This window comes from Caenorhabditis briggsae (genome assembly GCF_000004555.2).
Source record: "Caenorhabditis briggsae complete genome, chrX, whole genome shotgun sequence".
Classification (NCBI taxonomy): Eukaryota; Metazoa; Nematoda; class Chromadorea; order Rhabditida; family Rhabditidae; genus Caenorhabditis; species Caenorhabditis briggsae.
Window position 1 is genome coordinate 18,396,844 of NC_013491.2, and position 19,447 is coordinate 18,416,290.

The 19,447-nt window shown below is 36.1% G+C and overlaps 3 protein-coding genes across 3 annotated transcripts; all 3 read right to left on the reverse strand.

Annotated features, from left to right (window-relative positions):
* Positions 1-98: 98 nt before the first annotated feature.
* Positions 99-5,636, reverse strand: Cbr-daf-6 (the record flags this gene model as incomplete). Its single annotated transcript, XM_045240505.1, has 14 exons — positions 99-290; positions 1,564-1,908; positions 2,030-2,134; positions 2,181-2,424; positions 2,823-3,062; positions 3,092-3,328; positions 3,380-3,525; positions 3,572-3,651; positions 3,699-3,851; positions 3,902-4,006; positions 4,128-4,284; positions 4,326-4,667; positions 4,712-4,943; positions 5,446-5,636. 14 exons carry the CDS (start codon positions 5,634-5,636, stop codon positions 99-101), a joined length of 2,769 nt encoding a protein of 922 aa, XP_045093487.1.
* Positions 5,637-10,845: 5,209 nt separating this feature from the next.
* Cbr-flp-8 lies at positions 10,846-11,427 on the reverse strand (the record flags this gene model as incomplete). Its single annotated transcript, XM_002645819.1, has 4 exons — positions 10,846-10,883; positions 10,933-11,039; positions 11,110-11,243; positions 11,305-11,427. The coding sequence occupies 4 exons, from the start codon at positions 11,425-11,427 to the stop codon at positions 10,846-10,848; spliced, it is 402 nt and encodes a 133-aa protein (XP_002645865.1).
* A 1,888-nt stretch (positions 11,428-13,315) lies between these two features.
* CBG28048 lies at positions 13,316-15,282 on the reverse strand (the record flags this gene model as incomplete). Its single annotated transcript, XM_045240506.1, has 4 exons — positions 13,316-13,506; positions 13,551-13,635; positions 15,042-15,190; positions 15,237-15,282. The coding sequence occupies 4 exons, from the start codon at positions 15,280-15,282 to the stop codon at positions 13,316-13,318; spliced, it is 471 nt and encodes a 156-aa protein (XP_045098635.1).
* Positions 15,283-19,447: the final 4,165 nt, after the last annotated feature.

A 19,447-nucleotide genomic window follows, 5' to 3' on the forward strand; every position in this document is an offset into this window, starting at 1 on the left:
AAAACATGTTTTTTCCACAACAGTATTACTCGTTTTCTAGGTGAGATTTTCTATCCAGGGGAGAACCAAAAATATATTTAAAAAATTTGGAAGAGTTGTTAATGGAGTTCTGATGACTTTGGTATCCTGAAAAATTCCACAGGGACTACTGATAAGAACACTGGAATGAAGAAGAGTCCGTGGATAGCGCCAATGAGCATAGTGAGCCAGATAGTTTTGAAAAATACGAGGATGATGTAAGCGTCAACGGTGTAGAGGATGGAGATGCCAGCGATTGTGGAGGATGCTCCCTGGAAAATGATTTCTCAAAATTTTTCCACTTGCAAGGTACCAGATTTTGATAAAACTATCAGGACTAAAAATAGAATTCTGAGAATTTTAAAATCCGCTCGCCGAGTTTATACAGTTTCTGTATCAAACATCGCGTTTTCAGGGCAAAACAGCAACTTTTAAAGACGATTTTCTAAACTTCTCGGACGTTTTTGAACATGAAATGTGTGTTCGACATAGAAATTGAAGGAATTCCATATTTCAGGCATTTTCTCAAAAAATGTTATTGCATTTAACTGCTTAAAAAATCATAACTGAAAGGGTATGAAAATTGTGAAAAAAAATCTAATTGGATTTTTGTAAAATTACCTTGAATTTTTCCGGAAATTAGTCGTCCGGAAATTATAATAAAAAAGTCGATTTTTCACAAATCCAAGTATATCTTTTTTACACGTTTTCAGATATAAAACTCGATTAAATTTTTCAGCAAATATCTTAAATACCAAATTTCGTTGAATTCTGAGTATAAAACAGAAAAATTTATGATGCGAAACGTCTGAGAAGTTGAGAAAATTGTCTTCGAATATCAATTTTTGCGCTAAAACGGTACTGAAACTGATATACCTTAAAGGGGCCAGACAGCGAAAATTTTGGGGGACAGTTTGGGGGCTTAATTCGCACCGCGCTTATGTAGGCCATCGGTCGGCAGCCGCGTTTGCACCCCCGTAGCTCAGCCGGTAGCGGCGCTGTACCCCTGAGCTGCCTGTCATGAGTTCAACCTTTAATACCTGTAATAGAAGGGTTCTTTAACTTTTATATTTGGACCAATTTATCTCGGTTAATGTTAGAGATTTGAAATAGTTGTCAACTGATAAATTATTCATCATAATATCGTCAAAACTTTAACAATTGACACATTTTCAATATCTCTCGGAGCCGAGATAATTGAGCTCAGGCTTGACTGAGTGAAGGCCCTTTTCAATATCTCTAGGAGCCGAGATAATTGAGCTAAGGCTTGACTGAGTGAAGGACCTCACAAGTTTCACGGTAACTCGGCTGAAACTGGGGAGCGGATTCTAAAATTTTCATAGATGTCCAATAAGCAATTTTTTATATTTCTGAAATTCTTATCAAAACTTCTGTCTTGACGTTCCCTTTGATACAAAAATATTGCTTATTTCTGTTTCTAGACAATATTATGCTCCCTGGAGAAGAGCTTCCTTGGATTTTCCCAACTAGACACTACAAAATTTTTTTTTCGATTCTAGACACCACATCATTCCATCAATGTACCTGAAAAATGGGCCATCCTAATGTCTCAAGTGCTCCGATGACTCGTTGCTTTGTGTCTCCATGCGATGTCACAAATGCATAAATAATATGAGCAGACAGGTCCACCGCAAAACCAATGCTCATAATGATTGAAATCATGCTGACCGCGTCCAAGTTGACACCCCACAACGTCATATACCCAAACACGCCAATGTTGATCGACACGATGGACACAAAAATGACGAATCCCGATGGAAGACTGGGAACCAGTAGAAATGAGACGACGGCCATACAAAGAAGGGATATCACAACGTTTTGTATTGTAGCAGGCAAGATGATAAGGTATTGGTCAGCGAATGGGAAGGCCTGGAATTTTTCATTATTGGTTTATCAGTAAAACTTAGAAGAAGTGTGATGGTTTGATGGAATTTGAACCCATGACAACCCGGGAAAAATTGTTAGAAAAACATTTTCCAACTTATTATACCTCATGATAAACCACCACATTGTAGGGTTGACGATCCGCTATCTCTCGCAAAAGTTTTGCAGCATGTTTGTGATCATTTGGTTCCACAAAGTTTTTCAAGGCTATCTAGAACACAACGAAGGCATTAGAAAAAATTGCAGACCGGACTTACCTGAAACCTGAACGACTGAAATTCGGTCCCATTCATTCGAATATTACTGGCCCATTGTGTGGACCCTCCGGTGTATTTTAGCCAAGAGTTTAGTTTTGTATTCCATAATTTCTCGGTATCGGCTATCTCTACATTCAGATCGGTGAGGTAGTTCATGTACTCTAGGAGGAAAAATACAGTTCCCTCTCGCCCAAGAGTGTATGGTGTGTTTTCGAACGATTTCACAACGTCCAGGAGTTTTTCACTGAAAACACAGATATCAGAAATTTTCAAAAAAATTATATTGGTGAACCGGGCTATAGGCTCTTTTAGAATCAATATTTTGATCCCAACTATATTAGATATTATAGAACTCGACAAGTACTACAAATTGATATGATTTGTAAAACTGTACCTTGTCCTAAGAACAACGTGACAGGCGAAACAAATGGTACAATCGAGCCCACTCACATGTATACTTTATGGCTCGTGTCATTGTCCATAGACAAGATACAGTTTTCCAAATAGTAGCATTTCATATTACTCGTTGAGTTCCATCATATTTATTTTAGTTGGTACAAAAATATCAATTCTAACAGAAATTATGTCAGGTCCAGCGAAGGCTTGGCAGAGGCCGGTTTATAAGTATGAAAAAAAACTAACCGATTTTCTCCAAGAGTCAATTTTGGAGGGTTCAGCACGGCAACATGAAGTTGAGGTCCTATCCTCCAAAAGTGCTTGATATCCGAAAAATATTTTGCAATGTAGTGATCATTAGTGACAAGATTTCCAGGATTTAGTCCTTCTCGGAAATTGTAACAGCCTAAAAACCATCTAATTATTGAAGATAATTTCAAAAAAGCATACCGTAAAGAGCAATGACCAGGTAAATAGCAAAAATCACTGCAGAAAATAATCTGACAGAATTGGACAATATGAATGGCCCATAAACTTGTCCGAGGAAATAAACGATTCTGTCTTTTTCCTCGTGTGGACCATGGGATTTTTTAGATTTTTCAGAAATCGAGCTATTGGGAGAGGGCTGCTCCTTCCACGCGAATTCAGCGGGTATAGTTTTCTTTGATGAAAAACTGTCGGTATCTGATGAAAATGAGGAGTTGGAGCTGCTGAGGTAGTTGAACGGAGCTGGAGAAGCTGACCTACTGATACTGAAACAGTTTTTTCTTTATTTCAAGGTCTCAGGATTCAAAAATTCCAACTTTTTTATTTGCTGCAGTTTTGAATCCGCTTCTTCATTCATCTTGGATATATCCACTAAACGGAGAGTACGGTAGAAAAACAGACAGTGTCGTTTTTCGCGTTCCACTTCTCCCATAATCGCCATAGCTCCAGAAAAGAATGTTAGCTGCAGAAAAACAAATGTGTGGGGTTTGAGAATATTTTGCACCAACCTGATACAAATAACTGAATGCTACAGATACACAGGCATAAATACAGAAAAATTGGATTCCCGGCAAGTCGGTAATGCATCCTAAATTGTTTCAAATATTTCAAAAAAACTTCAAGAGGAAAATTTACCTATGGCAAACGACATAATATCGGTCACATTTGTAATTGTGACGGCAACTCCAGCATGGGACAACGTTTTGGACATTCGTTCGGGGACACTCAATGACTTGCTAGTTTGGTCCCAACATGCATTCATCAGGAACATGTCGTCGATTCCGATAGCTGAAATTTTGAAATAATCATTTAGTCTGGAAGTCTGTTTGGAGACTCACCGATAATTAGAAATGGAATGATGGTGTTGATGACATTGTAGTGAACTCCGAGGAGGAACAAAAAGCCAAAGGCGCTGACGATTGAGAGTACAGTAGTGAACATTCCTGAAAAATCAAGATACACTTGCGCTTCAGAAGTCAATTAAGTGTCTTTTTTTCGATATTCAAAAATTAAGTACTACTAAAATATTTTCGCAAACAACCCTTATTTCAGTGAAAGACTTACCTGCTGTCGCCAGCCATGGTTTACTGGATATCCAATCTATTTTCTTGGCATTACTCGATTTTAAAGAAAACGAAGAGATCAGCGCATACATCGCCAGTACGAAGAAACTGACAACGAAATTTGGAACAAAGGCTTTGGCATTCTCATCGAGCCCATCCTGAAAACCCATATAGTTAATTTTTTTCTCTGAATTCAAACCTCTAGCGACTGATAATGTGCAAATGATAGTGAAATGACGTCAGAACTGTATACTTGGTTGAGGAATGTCTCGATTGCATAAGAAAATTTCGAAGAGTATTCTTCGACCATTTTCTGATCCTGTTTCAAAAAGTAAAACAATTGAGTTAGCTTTGCGTCACTCAAAGTTCCGTTTTCAAAAAAGTTGACATCTCCAAAAATACTTCCTAGATAGACTGGGGTATCCTTCGTTCCTCCTCTTGGAAAGTGGAGGTCCAAAACTTGATTCACATCATTCCTCCTGATGAGCATTTGAATGTGCTCGTTGGCTCCACAAACCCAATCGTAGCTCAGACAGAGATCCTAAACTTGTTTTTTCTTTTCTCAATTAATGTCCCTGAATCTACCTGATAGGTCAAATTGAACTTTAGATCATCAGTCGGCACACTGATGTTGTTCATAATCCAGTTGTTGAGAATTTGAATCTCCTGCAAAACGTTGTCTCGCATAATTGATCCACCATCTTTGGCACGAATCAAAATGTTAACGAATCGCTTGGTTTCAAAAGATTTCCCAGGAAGAAACTTGTTCTCATCAAGCGGCCAATTCTCATTAAACACATTGATCTCCCTTCGCCATCTGTAATCATGTAGGTGACTTTCTAGGTTTTCTCTTGAAGGGCTAAGCACTTCTTTTTCATTGCTTCTAAACATTACACGTCACAAATACAGTACTGATCAACAAGATAGGCAGAAATGTGATTTTCAGTTGATTTTGACCACTTTCAGGAGTCTGGAGCTCGTCTGTCAAGTTTTCGACCACTTCGAAAATTTTGGAAAGTGCAAAACAGACCTATATTGAACGATTTGCATCTATAGAACTTTTCAAGAATTACTAGTATGCAGATCTCTGAAAGACGCTTTTTTAAACGTTTTTGTACAGGAATTCAGAAAACCAGAGGTGTTTGGGTAGTTTGCTAATTGCGTGAGAACTAGAAAATCTTTTCAAAATCTGTGAATGCAAATTTCCGATCAAATTCTGTTTTACACTTTTTAAACTTTTCAAAGTGATCGGAAGCCTGACAGCCGAGCTCCAGACTTCTAATTTATTCTTCTAGCTGATTTTTAGAAAAGTCTCTCACCTGGCATCTGACGGCGTGAAAACATAAGCTGGATCATCTACTCTCAGGTCCTTCATTCTCAAAAAACCTATCGAACAAGCCATCGTTAGGAATAACGGCGATATGAAACAAAACCATCGCCACCGATGCACTACAGGTCCATACCACTCGAATGCATTTCTGACTAGAGGTTCAATTTGCAGAATCTGCATAGAAAACCTGAAAACTTGCAATTTCTCGGTTATTTGACAATAAAACGACAAATGGGAAGTAAAAATGACCAAAAACCTGACGATAAACAAACATGAGACCCAAAATGACTATCAGGGATGTTTGCATTGCTAATATGAGGTTTTAGCATAAATCAACTTCAAGAAAAAAAGATCGATATCACAAGACACGAAGAAGTTTAGGAAGAACATCAGAAATCAATCACAAAAGGAACGGAGTGAGAAAAATATGTCAAGCAGTGTCAAACGACGTGATTTGATAGCTATATCGCGAGACAGGTGGATGAAAATGGATAAGAAATGAATCGATTGAGAAAGAATTTTAAAATCTCTTGATGTGGAACTTAAAAATGAAATTTACAGTATTAGATATACTTTTCAGTTGACTTGGACCATTTTCAAGATTCTGTAGCTTGGTTTTGAAGTTTCCAATGTTTTTGTGAGTTTAGGAGGGTGTAAAACAGACTTAAATAAGAAACTTTGAATTCACAGAATTTTTCGAAAATCCCCAGTTGTTTATTTTTCCGATTCAAGAAAGACACCCGTTTTTCATAATTTCAGTCCAAAATGTTTCAAAATGATGTCTCTCAGAAATTGGAAATTTGCTGAAAAACTAGGGATTTTCAGGAAATTCTGTGAATGCAAATTTTTCAATCTTGGCCTGTTTTACATCGTAAAATATTTTCAAAGTGATTGCCAAGCTCCAGACTTCTCAAAATGGTCAAAATCGACTTAAAAATACGATTTTGTATATCTGTTTGACCGGCACTGTACACGTGCTACCGCGAAACATAGAAAAAAAAGAGAGAAAAAAATTCAAAAAATCGAGTGGAACAGTACTTTTCAGAACTGATGCCTTTGTGCGGTCCGCTTGATCCGGATCAGAAGATGACCGGTCAGCTTTATTGCAGAGTGAGGGTTTCGAAATGCGCACGATCACACATGAAACCAGTACTATAAGCAAACGGAATCAGACAGAAGAAGTAGTAGAGAACGGGGGAGGCGGGAAAAGCTTCTCGACCGGCCGGCGGGCGGCCTAAAACGGCTAGTGATTTGGGAGTCGTGCATGATTTCATCGTATATTGTTTCTACCGTTAAAGTGAAAGCAGATGCTTGGAAGAAGATGGAAAAGCAGTCATAAATTTCACAGTAGACTGATTACCTCTACAAAAGTAAGCATGTGGGGGGGGGGGGGCGAGAAGATCGGACAAAAAGAGAAAGGAGGTTCCGCACGGAATCGCTTAGAATCCAATTAACAACGGTTTAGACACGGGTGGAAAAAGGCGAAACAACACGAAGAAAACGGAGGAAAACGGTTGAGAAGAAGAGAAGGAGTAGAAGGAGAAGAAGAAACAAAGAAGAACAGGTCATCACTTTGAAATCGGAATAGCTTCTTCGTCTTATTCATTTTGATGACAGGAAAAACAACACATGAAAGTGTGATTAGAAAGGATTGAATTGACGAAAAATCATTTGGATGAGGAATAATGAGGAACAACGGAAGTTTTTTTTTCTCACATCCGATTGTTATCCTTCAGTTTTTCCTTTCCTTTTTTGAAAATTACGCTTTGACCCGAATCGACAAGAACACTTCTAGTAGTTTAATGTGGCATATTCTAAATAAGTATCACAAAACGCACTGCTAAACACTTCAGAAGATCAAAAAGTTCAACATAATTCATTCGGGATATAAAAAGTGAGATTCTCCCGTGTCGCCTTATCTAATTTTATGCATTCCATCATTCTCTCTGTCTCGTTTATTCAGTTTTCAAGGTTCACTTTTTTTCTATTCTTAAGTACATGGGATAGCCAGTTTCAGGATTAGCTTATTCTTTTTGGCCGTAGTTTAATCATAGTGGGCCAAAAAATAATTGTTTGAGCTACGGTAGACCGATAAAATTGAGTTTCAGGAATTATTTTTCAAAATTCATATTTTTATAAAGAAAAAATATGGGCTCTTTATGACAAGGGGGTCCATGAGAAAAGGGGGGCCCATAGGTAAAAATGTGGACTAAGTTAAGATTTACCAATTTTTTCAAGATTTTCGAATGTTTCTATAAAAATTTCGTACTTTGCGCATGTTCCTACAAAAATTTGTCACTTCATAAAATTTCAGCTTAGGCCGGTTTTTCAGAAATTCAGAAATTCGGAAATTCAGAAATTCAGAAATTCAGAAATTCAGAAGTTCAGAAATTCAGAAATTCAGAAATTCAGAAATTCAGAAATTCAGAAATTCAGAAATTCAGAAATTCAGAAATTCAGAAATTCAGAAATTCAGAAATTCAGAAATTCAGAAATTCAGAAATTCAGAAATTCAGAAATTCAGAAATTCAGAAATTCAGAAATTCAGAAATTCAGAAATTCAGAAATTCAGAAATTCAGAAATTCAGAAATTCAGAAATTCAGAAATTCAGAAATTCAAAAATTCGGAAATTCAGAAACTCAGAAATTCGGAAATTCAGAAACTCAGAAATTCAGAAATTCGGAAATTCAGAAATTCAGAAATTCAAAAATTCGGAAATTCAGAAACTCAGAAATTCGGAAATTCAGAAACTCAGAAATTCAGAAATTCAGAAATTCAGAAATTCAGAAATTCAGAAATTCAGAAATTCAGAAATTCAGAAATTCAGAAATTCAGAAATTCAGAAATTCAGAAATTCAGAAATTCAGAAATTCAGAAATTCAGAAATTCAGAAATTCAGAAATTCAGAAATTCAGAAGTTCAGAAATTCAGAAATTCAGAAATTCAGAAATTCAGAAATTCAAAAATTCGGAAATTCAGAAACTCAGAAATTCGGAAATTCAGAAACTCAGAAATTCAGAAATTCGGAAATTCAGAAATTCAGAAATTCAGAAATTCAATTCTTAATAATTCAAAAAGTCGGAAACTTGAGATCTCAAAAATCAAGAAGTTCAAAAATTCGATAATTTTCGAAAATTTGAAATTTTGAAAATTCAGAAATTCGAAATTTAGGATTATCTCAAAAGTAATTTCAAAAAGGTTTTGAAAAGTATTCATACAACATTTGATACTTTCTTTCAATTTGTTCAAACAGTAATTTTTCAAGTAGATATATAAACAGAGCTAACAACTTCTGGGCGCTGAAAAATTTTATAATAGATCAAATCTGTCTTGAGGCAATTAAAATGGCGGGAAAAAGGAAAAGTTCATATCGAGGGTATCTAATCTCAGATTCTGATCAGCGGTTTCCTCTACCTGGATGACCAAAACGAGAAAAAGTTTTGAAAACGGATAGACACTGAAAAAGGATACATTTCAAATTATACAGTTTTAAATATTCGTTTTCTCCAGGACCCGAATAAAAAACGAAAAAGAAAGTAGTGAAAAAAAACGATTGTCAGGTAAAATTGCGCGACCAGCGGAGGGAGGGATATGCAAGCAATGTCCAGATGACGTGACGGTAGCCGTGGGGCAGTAGAAACTAGCTGTCAATAGAGACGGTAATTGTCTGCCATCATCATCGACTAAAGTGCGACTAATGGCAATATCCTCTACCTTCATCCTCCGCATCAGCTGCTAGGGTGGCCGCATATATCTCGTTTTTCGGTGTGTTTCCTGTTGCGAAAAAGTTCCGAAATTCTTCATTCAAATTCTTAAAAACCACTTGAGAAATCTGCCAATCGGAAACGGCTTGGACTATTTTCCTTTTGTTCTTTTTTAATCTGTTGGCTAATTTAGGTAAATACAATTTATGATTGATTTAAAACATAAATTCTGTTTCACTTGATAGAACACTTCAAAACCGGAGATTTCATTTTAGCTGCTCCTCGAAAAATTTTATTCAAAAAATTACAACAACAATGAATTGAAAACAATTACCGGTAATACTTTTATAGAAGCCACCCTATACTTGCCCTTTAAGCTCAATTATCTCAATTTCTAGAAAAGATAAAAATCTATCAACTGCTAAAATGTTGGCCTTAAAATTATCAAAATTTTAATAATGGACATGTTTTTCATATCTCTTATAGAAATTGAGATAATTGAGCTCAAAGTTGGCGTTGAATAGTGAAATTCTGCTTTAAAAACTTGTCTCATGAATTTTTCTCAAAAGATGCCGATTCATGAAAAGGGAAGTTCTTCAAAATCCACCTATTGAGTCATAATGTTTCTGTCAAAAAACTAGTTTTTTTCTGGATGACGGGATCAATGCGTCCATTTTTTCCGTGTGAAATTTTAGCTTACAAGGGAACATAAACATTAGGATTTTCTTTAAAACTTATTTTTTCGGGAAAATATGTCTGAAATAAAAATTTTCTTCCGATTCTTAATATAACACAAAAAGCGGTCTAGAAGTTGAAAAAATCGGTTTTAGAAACCACTATTTTGCACTGGAAATTCGATTTTTCGTTCTGAAACTGATATAGCTCGGTTGAAGTTGACGGGCGGATTCCAATATTTGATTGGTGACTAGATAAGCTGTCCTTGACCTATCCTGAAAACTTCATAAAAATCTGGGTTTACACGATGCTTCTCTTCTCGAATTTTTCACCACCCTTGACTATACTCAGCACGAAAGTTTGGCTCCAGGTCCTGGAGTCCGGGGTCCTTCCTTCCCCACACACCTGACGAGTGCTGCTCTTCAAACAGCGACTAGCCACCATTTGTCAAGTCAAGAATCACTGGTAACCAAGGCGAATAGACGTCATCCCACACTTTTCAAATGTGAACTTTTTTCAAAAACTATACAACATCCTTTTTGAACGAGAACCAAAAAAGTTGTATCTTGTACTTGTGAAATATTCCTAAAGAGATGACCAATTGAGGACATAGAAGAGATATATAGACACAGTCCGAGGGAACCGGTCTCCTGGCGGCGATGTCTCTGTGATGCGCGGATCATGCGTACTTGTAAGCAAATATGAATACGGTGGTCTTCGGACGGATGAATAGACTGACGGAGAGGAGAAAAAACGGATTTGTTCGTCGTTTTTATATGGCTAGCGACATTAGTTATGTAATATCTGACAATACCTGCTATTAAGACGAATTCTGAGAGTAAGAAACACGAAAAACAATGAAGATTTATTCCAACTGTGACGTTTTTTGAAATGAAATGAAGAATGTATAAGGGGCAAAAACACATTATTAGAACAGAGAGAACGGCGCTGAAAATATTCGAGAGAAGTCAACACACACACAGTAGTAGTTCCTTAACTGGCCACAAAATCATCCGAATCGAATGAATTCGTTCTTTCGCTTTTCCACTGAAATAATGAACTCATTAATAAGAGATATATAACAATCTAAACTCACTGGAAACGTTATCGTCGAGTCCGAGACCTTTATCGGATCGTCCAAATCGGATGAACTCATTTTTTCTCTTTCCGAACCGGATGAACTCGTTCTTGCGCTTCTCCATTCTGAAAAATGAAGAAAATAAAAAAAAGTTTGAAAGGGAATAATGGGATTTGTCGAAAACAGTTTACTAACCCATCGCTACGTTTTCCAAATCGGATAAACTCGTTTTTACGCTTGTTCATCGCCGGAACTTCTTGGTCGAACGATGTGACGTCTGTTTGCTGCATCACCTCTTGCAAGGCTCTTTCGATCACTTGCATCTCTGACTGAAAGGCAAATTTGGAAAAAATTTTAAAGATGGAATCGGACTACAAAAATGAAACATACCTCAAGACGACAGAGCCGAAGTCCGAGTTCTTTTTCCGACTCGGTGGCGAGTGCAGACACATCGCAGGTGGCGTGGGCCGATATGGCGAGTACAAAGATAGAAAAAACCACTCCGAGGAGCATCTTCTACTTGAAAAGTGTGGAATGAGCTACACTAGCCGGCTTATATAGTCGCCCCCCGGTTTTCCTCCCACTTGGGGCTCTACCTTGCTCCGCCTTTCGGGGAGCCACGCCTTCTTTTTGGTGGGCAGAGCTGCGTGTATTGGAAGGATGAATGATCAAGAAACTGGGGTTCAGAAAAGGTATAGGGCATGAAAAAGGCAATCAGAAGTACAGATTTTAGGACATATTGAATATAAAATTTAGAAAGTTTCCGAATTTGGCAGTATGTGGGCCCTTGGTTTCATAGAAGTAAGACATAAAATCCAAGTTTCTGATTTTTCAAATATGTAGGATTTTCACAGTTTGTTATTTTACTGATGATTCAGAATCATGTCGGTTGGCAAGAACAGTTCTGAAAAGTAAATTGAGTGTTCTATTCATTTTGGACCTTTTTCAAGATTTGTATGGACCCTATTCATAACGTTATCGCAACAAAAGCTTAATTCAGCTCTGAGCTTATTTTGTATCTTGTATTGCTAATATTTAACAATCCAAAAAATTTTTTCCGAGGCTCTGGTCGTTCGTTAGGAACAAAGAAATTTTTCTATACACTTTTCTCGTAAATACGCATAAAAAACTTGACAGAAAACTTGTTCTTCTTAGTAGGATGCCCCTACTAACAGATAAATTTATACACCGACGTCCTCCCTACCAATTATATCCTCTACTGTATGCATTTGTAAATTGTTGACGTAAGAACTCCCTTCTATTTTTTCTCGCTTCTTGTAACTCGTTAAGTTTTTCAAGGGCAAATATCTAAGCGGACCAAAAACTTTTTTCCCATCTCTCCTATCTCTCCCAGTACACCAAATTATTCATGTCGAATCAGTTTCTTCCTGAAACTCTTCAGCTCGCGAAGTGATTTCACTCATTTCATTCCTTCAAAGTTTTTCTCTTTTTATGCCCAATCATTGAATATTCATTTTCTCGAAACATGAAACTACGGTGAGGATTGCGTGTATTGCCAGCCGAGATGCCCACGTACTTCTCGAAGAAGATCGTCCTTTTTTCCTTGATGACGAAGATGAATTTATTTCAGATTATTATAGAAGACCAGATTTCTCTTTTTCTTTTTGATAGCAAAAAAGTAAAGGTTCCCACATTCAGCTAAAAATTGAACTGTTCAATTTCTTACAAAAATAAAGAGAAGTACAAAGTGCGGCCTAAGTATGGTAGCACCTTCAAAGTGATGTAACTTTCGCAAAATGGCCCGAATCAACATGAAATGTATTTATACAAGGAACTAGACGAATTTCTCATCATTTTACTTTTGGTTCCACGGTAATGAAAAAGCCGACAAATGGTTTTGTTGTGATCCAAAAAAATGGGTAACACAAAAAAGAAGTCAAAAACACGAAGATAATGACGAACACACAATTTTCAATGCATAGTCTCAAACGGAAGGAACTGGCTTTCCGTTTTGGCAAAAAATTCCAGAGAACTGGCGATATTTGAGTAAAGGGAATGGGGCTGAAACTCAATGTGACCCCTCCATACTGGTTACATATCTCAGAGGACAAAATTTGGCTTGTCTAGCTAATATTATTGATTCATGGGAGCATCTGAGGATTTTCGGAACACTCGATTCCCGGAAAACAAGTGTCAGCAGAGGATGTTCCTGAAAACATATTAATTGGAATTTTTCATCATTGGAATCTATAGTTTTGTGTATATGAAGCTTTACACTGCGAAAAAATAAGGAAAAGAAACATTTGAAACTTTTATCCTCACAGGTTATAAAAAATAATACGAATATCTGATATAGTGAACAGGATACATTAATTCTCAGAAAAAGTAGTAGAGATCTAGGTTTGATATTTCAAAATTCAAAAGATAAGGATGTTATAAATCATCTGATAAGGAAAAACAAAAGATATGATAATAATACAGTCACAATTTTAAGAGATGCTTCACTATTACACAAGTTTCCATCGCAGGTACACACTTCCAGGTTACCCTCGCCACTGGTGATTTTGGTACAATCCGATCGGATTTGTTCTTTGGCATTTGGAATACAACTTCGCCACACATGACTTATGCCTGAATCGAAATTCAAATTATATGAAAAAATGAGAAAAACAAACCACTTTTCTCCTGGAAAATCATTTTCATACAGACCCCATTTGAGCATTCATTACTTCGGACACCATCCCGAAGTGCTTGATCAACCTGGAAGAATCAAACATCATGAAAGACGATGTTTACCCTGCAAATCGGTTCTAAGAAAAACAGCATTTGTGGTTCAGGTTGCATTTTTATTTTGAAATTCTGAGATCACAGGTATGCTCTAAATTTCTAAGAATGGGAATCATATTTTTGATTTTTATTTCACAACATTTTCATCTTTTTTTTTTGAAGGATTACTGTGCAACTTGTGAACCTCGAGTCACTTCAAGACGCATTCTCTGCCAGAGCCGAAAATAGTGTTGTACAGAAAAATTCAAACTGGTATTTCAGAGTTGATATTATATGCATTGAAGGTCAGGATCCTTCTAAGTTGAAAACTGCACATTTGGTTCGGACCCACACAGTACGGTCCAAAAAATGAAAAATTTTCCCGTTGGAGATAATGATTAGATTTGATTTGGTTTAGTTCATTATTGCAATTTTGAGCTTTTTTGTGTTGCGACCAACATTTTGGCTCTTTTCCTTTCAGCTGAAAATTCTGATTTTTGTTTCGATTTTGAAAAAATTACAGAAAATCTGCCGTCGCAAAAAACGTTAACATTATTTTCAAAAATAACATTAGATTCAAATCAGGCGTACAAAATAACACTAGAAAATGTTTATTTGAAATGGAATATTCTGTGTCTTATGCCAGTTTTAGGCCAACAAGTGAGGAAAAATGAGGTTTCACCATGTGGAGTACATGGAATCTAAAATTCGCCCAAATTCGTTTCTTGTAAAATATGTATAAAAGTGGTCAACAGACATAATGATCATTCCCTCTTACATGGTCAGTGGAGCATATGTTGATACCTTTTACAAAAATCGTGATGAATTTGATAAAATTGGACGGATGCCAGTCCTTTTTCCTACAGTTTTGACGAATACCCATGAATTCTGAGCCAAATTATCTGAATTCTTGTCGAGGGTATAAAAAAGTTGTCAACTACTGATAAAATGTTTATCATAATAATACTAATGTTTTATTAGTTGACCTATTTTTGGTACCTTGCATGGGGACCAAGATAAATTCGCTCTAAATTGACAGTGTGGGCACACTGCTACATTACAGGTTTTACGATAAATTTGTTTGACTTTTTTCAGATTTTTTTCTGTATCTCAAGCAGTTTTTCTAACTTAAAGTTAATTTTTTCAAAAAAACTAGAAAAACGTTCTTGAATGTTTTGGTCAATATAAGAAATTCCTTTCTAATTTCTCTTGCAAACCTAACGCTCCAAACTTCCTTGAAGCTTCGAAAAATTACCAATAGAAAAATGTGTTCTCACTATATAATCCCATCGAGTGACCGTCTTAGAACTTGAGGTCCGAAACCAAACACCCCACAGTGCACACTGTCAACAAAGAGTACCCCGTGGTCACTTCTCCACAAATACTTATCGTTTTCGTACCTCAAAGTAATCGATACATTTTTGGCTAAACGGCACATAGCGAACGTTTTCGAGCCATCTTAACCAATTGGGATCTGAAATTTCGCTGAGCATCGCATTCGCATCAATTGTGGTGCAGGCGTAGCATCGGATATCTTGAGATTTGGTAACTGAAAGAAAAAAAACTGTGATAGAATTTTTGTTAAATGAGTCTACCTGATAAAACACAAAAAATAGTCACCAATTGTAAAAACCCAGCCATGTTGTTTTTCGAAATCTGCAACAAGTGTAAGCTATTTACAAAAAATTGGCGGAACGATGTAGAGCGATTAAAACGAGATTTAGTGTTTTATGGCAACAAAGAAGCCGAAGAAGCAAAGGAGAATAATTGAACTGGTAGCAAAAATACAACCGAAAGCAAGATTTGGTATGAAATCATCCAAAAATAATAGGTTGACCACTGTATCCATTTTCGAAGAAAAGAAACGACGAACCTGCGAGACGTTTCATATATGTCTGTTTGCTCTTTCGCTCAAAGGTTAACGTGCGCACAAAAAAGAAGGGCGAAGAAAGAAAAGGAAGAGCGAGGAGAGCTCATCCGTTTGAGAGATGACAGTTGATTCTGGTGAGCTGCGAACAACGGACAGTGAGCACCCCCAACTGTCGGCGGTTTTTCCTATCCGGGGCAAATACGAAAAGTTATTAGAAAAATGAGTTTTGAAGTAATTGATATTAAAATATAGCGAAGTGGTAGACATTCAAAAGCAAATCACAAATGTAAAAAATCACAAATGTTTTATTGTCCTGATACAAAAACATCAGAGCTGTAAGATAGAGAAACCGTTTACAGTGGCCGTAGGTCCCACAATGACAACTACCGTAACCTAAAATCATGTTCAACTGCTCTATTCTAGATTTTCATTGCTTAGAAACCACATTACTTCAAAATTGGCATTTCTTCCAGTGACTAAAAGTGTCTGAAAATGACAAAAATGCTCACAATTATTTTGAAACAAAGTATACAAGTTTTAATACATGCTAATTGAAGTTTTTTCTGACTTAAACGTATTGGACTTTTTTCTAAATTAGAGAGGACACTTAAAATGTTATTAAACATCTTACGATGGGTCAAAAACAAATTTTTGAAACAAAAATTAAAATAGTAGAAAACAAAACTATCTTCTTGTTCAATAAAAACAAAGTGTGTCGCCACATGATTAAAGTAATCCGGAATTGCGAAATTCCATCACAATGACACTCTTGACTCAAAAGTGTACTTGAATGGCCAACGATGAGTGCCCTGATGCGTTTGTTGTAGATTTAGTTGTTTGTCGGATCATTAAGACAACTAACAACATCTACAAGGAGGTCAATAAAAACAATAGTTTTCACTTTTTTACAAAATCCAATAATCAAAAATAGTATCTCTTCTAGGAATACGTTTATTCTATTCTAGTCAGTAGTTCAGAAACGGTGTGGTGTTTGGCAATGCTGTTCTCAAGGTTACCTAGGCGCGAAACATTCAATAGACTCAATTACATCTAATTACAGGCAACAAGAAACAACACACTCCGTTAGAGACTAACGGTGTGTGGGGGTTTATGCGACAATTAAAGGGTTCTTGAGACTTTTTGCACATGGAAAAAGAAGTGGAAAGAAGAAGGTGAAGGAAAGGAAGGAAGGAGAAAGTAATGACGGATGGTTAGACGGCAACCGAATTTTTTATGGGAATTGGAGTTGCAAAAGACGAAATGAAGCCAATAAATTTAGAAGATCTATTTTATTCAAGGTACATGAAAAAGTGAAAACTTGACTTTTGGAATAAACATGTTCAACCATTTATCTTGGAAAAATACAGAACATTCTAATAATGTGAAAATATTTGTTGCTCTAATAAATAACTTTTTTGAACAAACTTCATTTTTAGAAGAGACTGATTTAAAAGTGTTCAAATCGCATATTCCGCTTCATTAGAATTGTTCAAATTTTTTTCATTCACGAAACTGGAACTTAAATTTTGTTTAGCATACTCTGAAAGTTTTAGACAAATCCAATAACTCTGGGTGAACTGATTACCATGATATCATTTCCGTTTGAAAATGTTTTAAAAATTCCTTGATTATTCTCATTGAAAGATATGCTTGATGATAGTATCAGAATAACTTTTTAATATCACTTTGAACCAGATTTTTCAACCTGCACACTAATCTCAATTCAAAATTGGAACTGCAAACCAGTGAAGCTCGATTGGCCAAGTTTTAAGCGCAAAAAAACCATTATGAGTGAAAAATGAAAAGATACTGATTTTTTTTAATTAGGAGAGTTTACCAATTCAAGCGCCGCGCAATTGCGCTCCATTTGAAATAATGAACATGGTGAAACGTAAGCTGTTCATCAAAAAACTGCAACTTTTAAATTTGAAGCTCCAGATTTTCCCCTATTAAATGTATTTCAAAAATTTTTCTCGAATCGGAAAAAAAGGGTGATCAGTATTTCTTTGTGCTCTTATTTTTAATCTCGAACAGTAATTTTTGATATTAGCTCAGATTGCCAGAGAGGAAATGAGTTAACATAGTCATACTGAAAAAAAAACTGTGACTGGAGTTCTATCTTTTTATTCAATAAAACAATAGATTGTACAAAACATACTAAAAAAACCACGGCCAGGCCTAGTCGGCCCGAGTTTTTTACATTTGAAAAAGTTTTGAAATTTCAGTAAAGTTTCAAACTTCTCGCTTGACAGAGATTTCGTTAACATTTTTGATTGACTTCAAAAAAACGGGCTGAACAGAGAAAGTTCTGAAAAAAGCATGATCTGGCCCGGCCCTTCGCAAGTATGATTGAAACTCTGAAACGGGAATTTTCAAAATTTTTAACTCGATAAAAAAGGAAATGTCTTTTTAGTAAATGGTTTGCCAGTAACCGTTGTTTCTCATGAAATCTTTATTGAATCTATCTTGCTGAAAAGGTTTTTCAAATTTAAAATTTTCTATGTTCTTTTCAGTCATCTTCGACTTCACCAAAATCTCTGTCCAATGTTTCCCCATTGTCGAATACCTTCTGGACATCACATTTTCCACAAGATTATCTTTTTTATTGACTTCTCATTGATCCTCTTCTATATTATTGATAGTTTCCGGATAATAACATTGTATGTTTCTTGCGCAACATCAATTGAAAAATGAGCCCACAGATGGTAACAACGGATACGGAGAATTGAGGTGTCAGTTTTGCGGATTAGGCGACGTTTGTTTTATTTACGTTTGTTATTGCATGTTATGAGATTAACACATGAGATGCGTGAGGTAAAATGCGGTGGTCTTCCCCGTCAAGTATCTTGAATGAATAAAATATTCTAGTTTTAGCAGTAAAACAGAAGAAAATGTTTTTTGAGACTGAAAATTTCTGGCAGATGATTCCAGACTAACCTGCGAATGTAAATCTGCAAGTTTTTGAATAAAATGTTGGAAAATCTTTTGTAAAATTGTAGAGTGTTCGGGATATATTTTTCACTAAAAATATAAGAAAATTTTAGATTTCAAACATAACAATTTTCAGATAAATACTTTCATTACAGGTGGCCGTTTTATTTTTCCAGCCCATCTCGAAGCGCCTTCCATTAGAGGGATCGTTTAATACAGTTTTTATGGGAACTGAAAGTTCAGACTTCTGAATTGGACATGAAAATCTATTAAATTTGAGAGAACTACTTAAAGAGTTTTCGATTGTTGAAATTCATTTTCAAAAATTATTTATATTTCCATTGGGACTTCAAGGTTCTATAAATTTTCAACTAGAATTTTTACAGCAATCTTTAAAATTTTGACATCTTTTGCCATATTCTCAAAATTTAACTCCACGGTGTGAAACTTCAGCCCATTTCAAATATACGCTCAAATAGGGATTTTTGATTTTCTCAAAAATTCCGATTTTGGCTCATGTTTCATCGAAAATAAAGATATTTCGATTATAAATGCTATTTATTCTTCTCCTTCTCAGAAATCCACACGTCCTCTCGCTATTATACACAATTTGGATTTACTTCCGGTTTGCGCCCAAGTCATTTGATATTTAGTTTATATTGGACCATACTGCGCATATCAAACTTTGACATGTGGGGCACTCATTACACGCGGGAAAAGAAGGAGGAGGATGCACAATATTGCATATACAATTATGTGACAATTTCCGGTATGATGGTCCGGGCGAAGGCGTCTTCGACATCTTTCGAAAGATAAACAAAGTAGGGATTTTGAATCAGATGCACGATATAGTGTCCACACATCCTCGATTTGCATCAAGAGCAGTGTATGCGCCTACCGCCATCATCCAGCTCTCCAATCAAATGCCAGACTCCGCCCACAATCTACAGACAGAGCAGTAAGAACGCGAAAAAGGGCGGAATCTCAATTGATGTGTGTGTATAT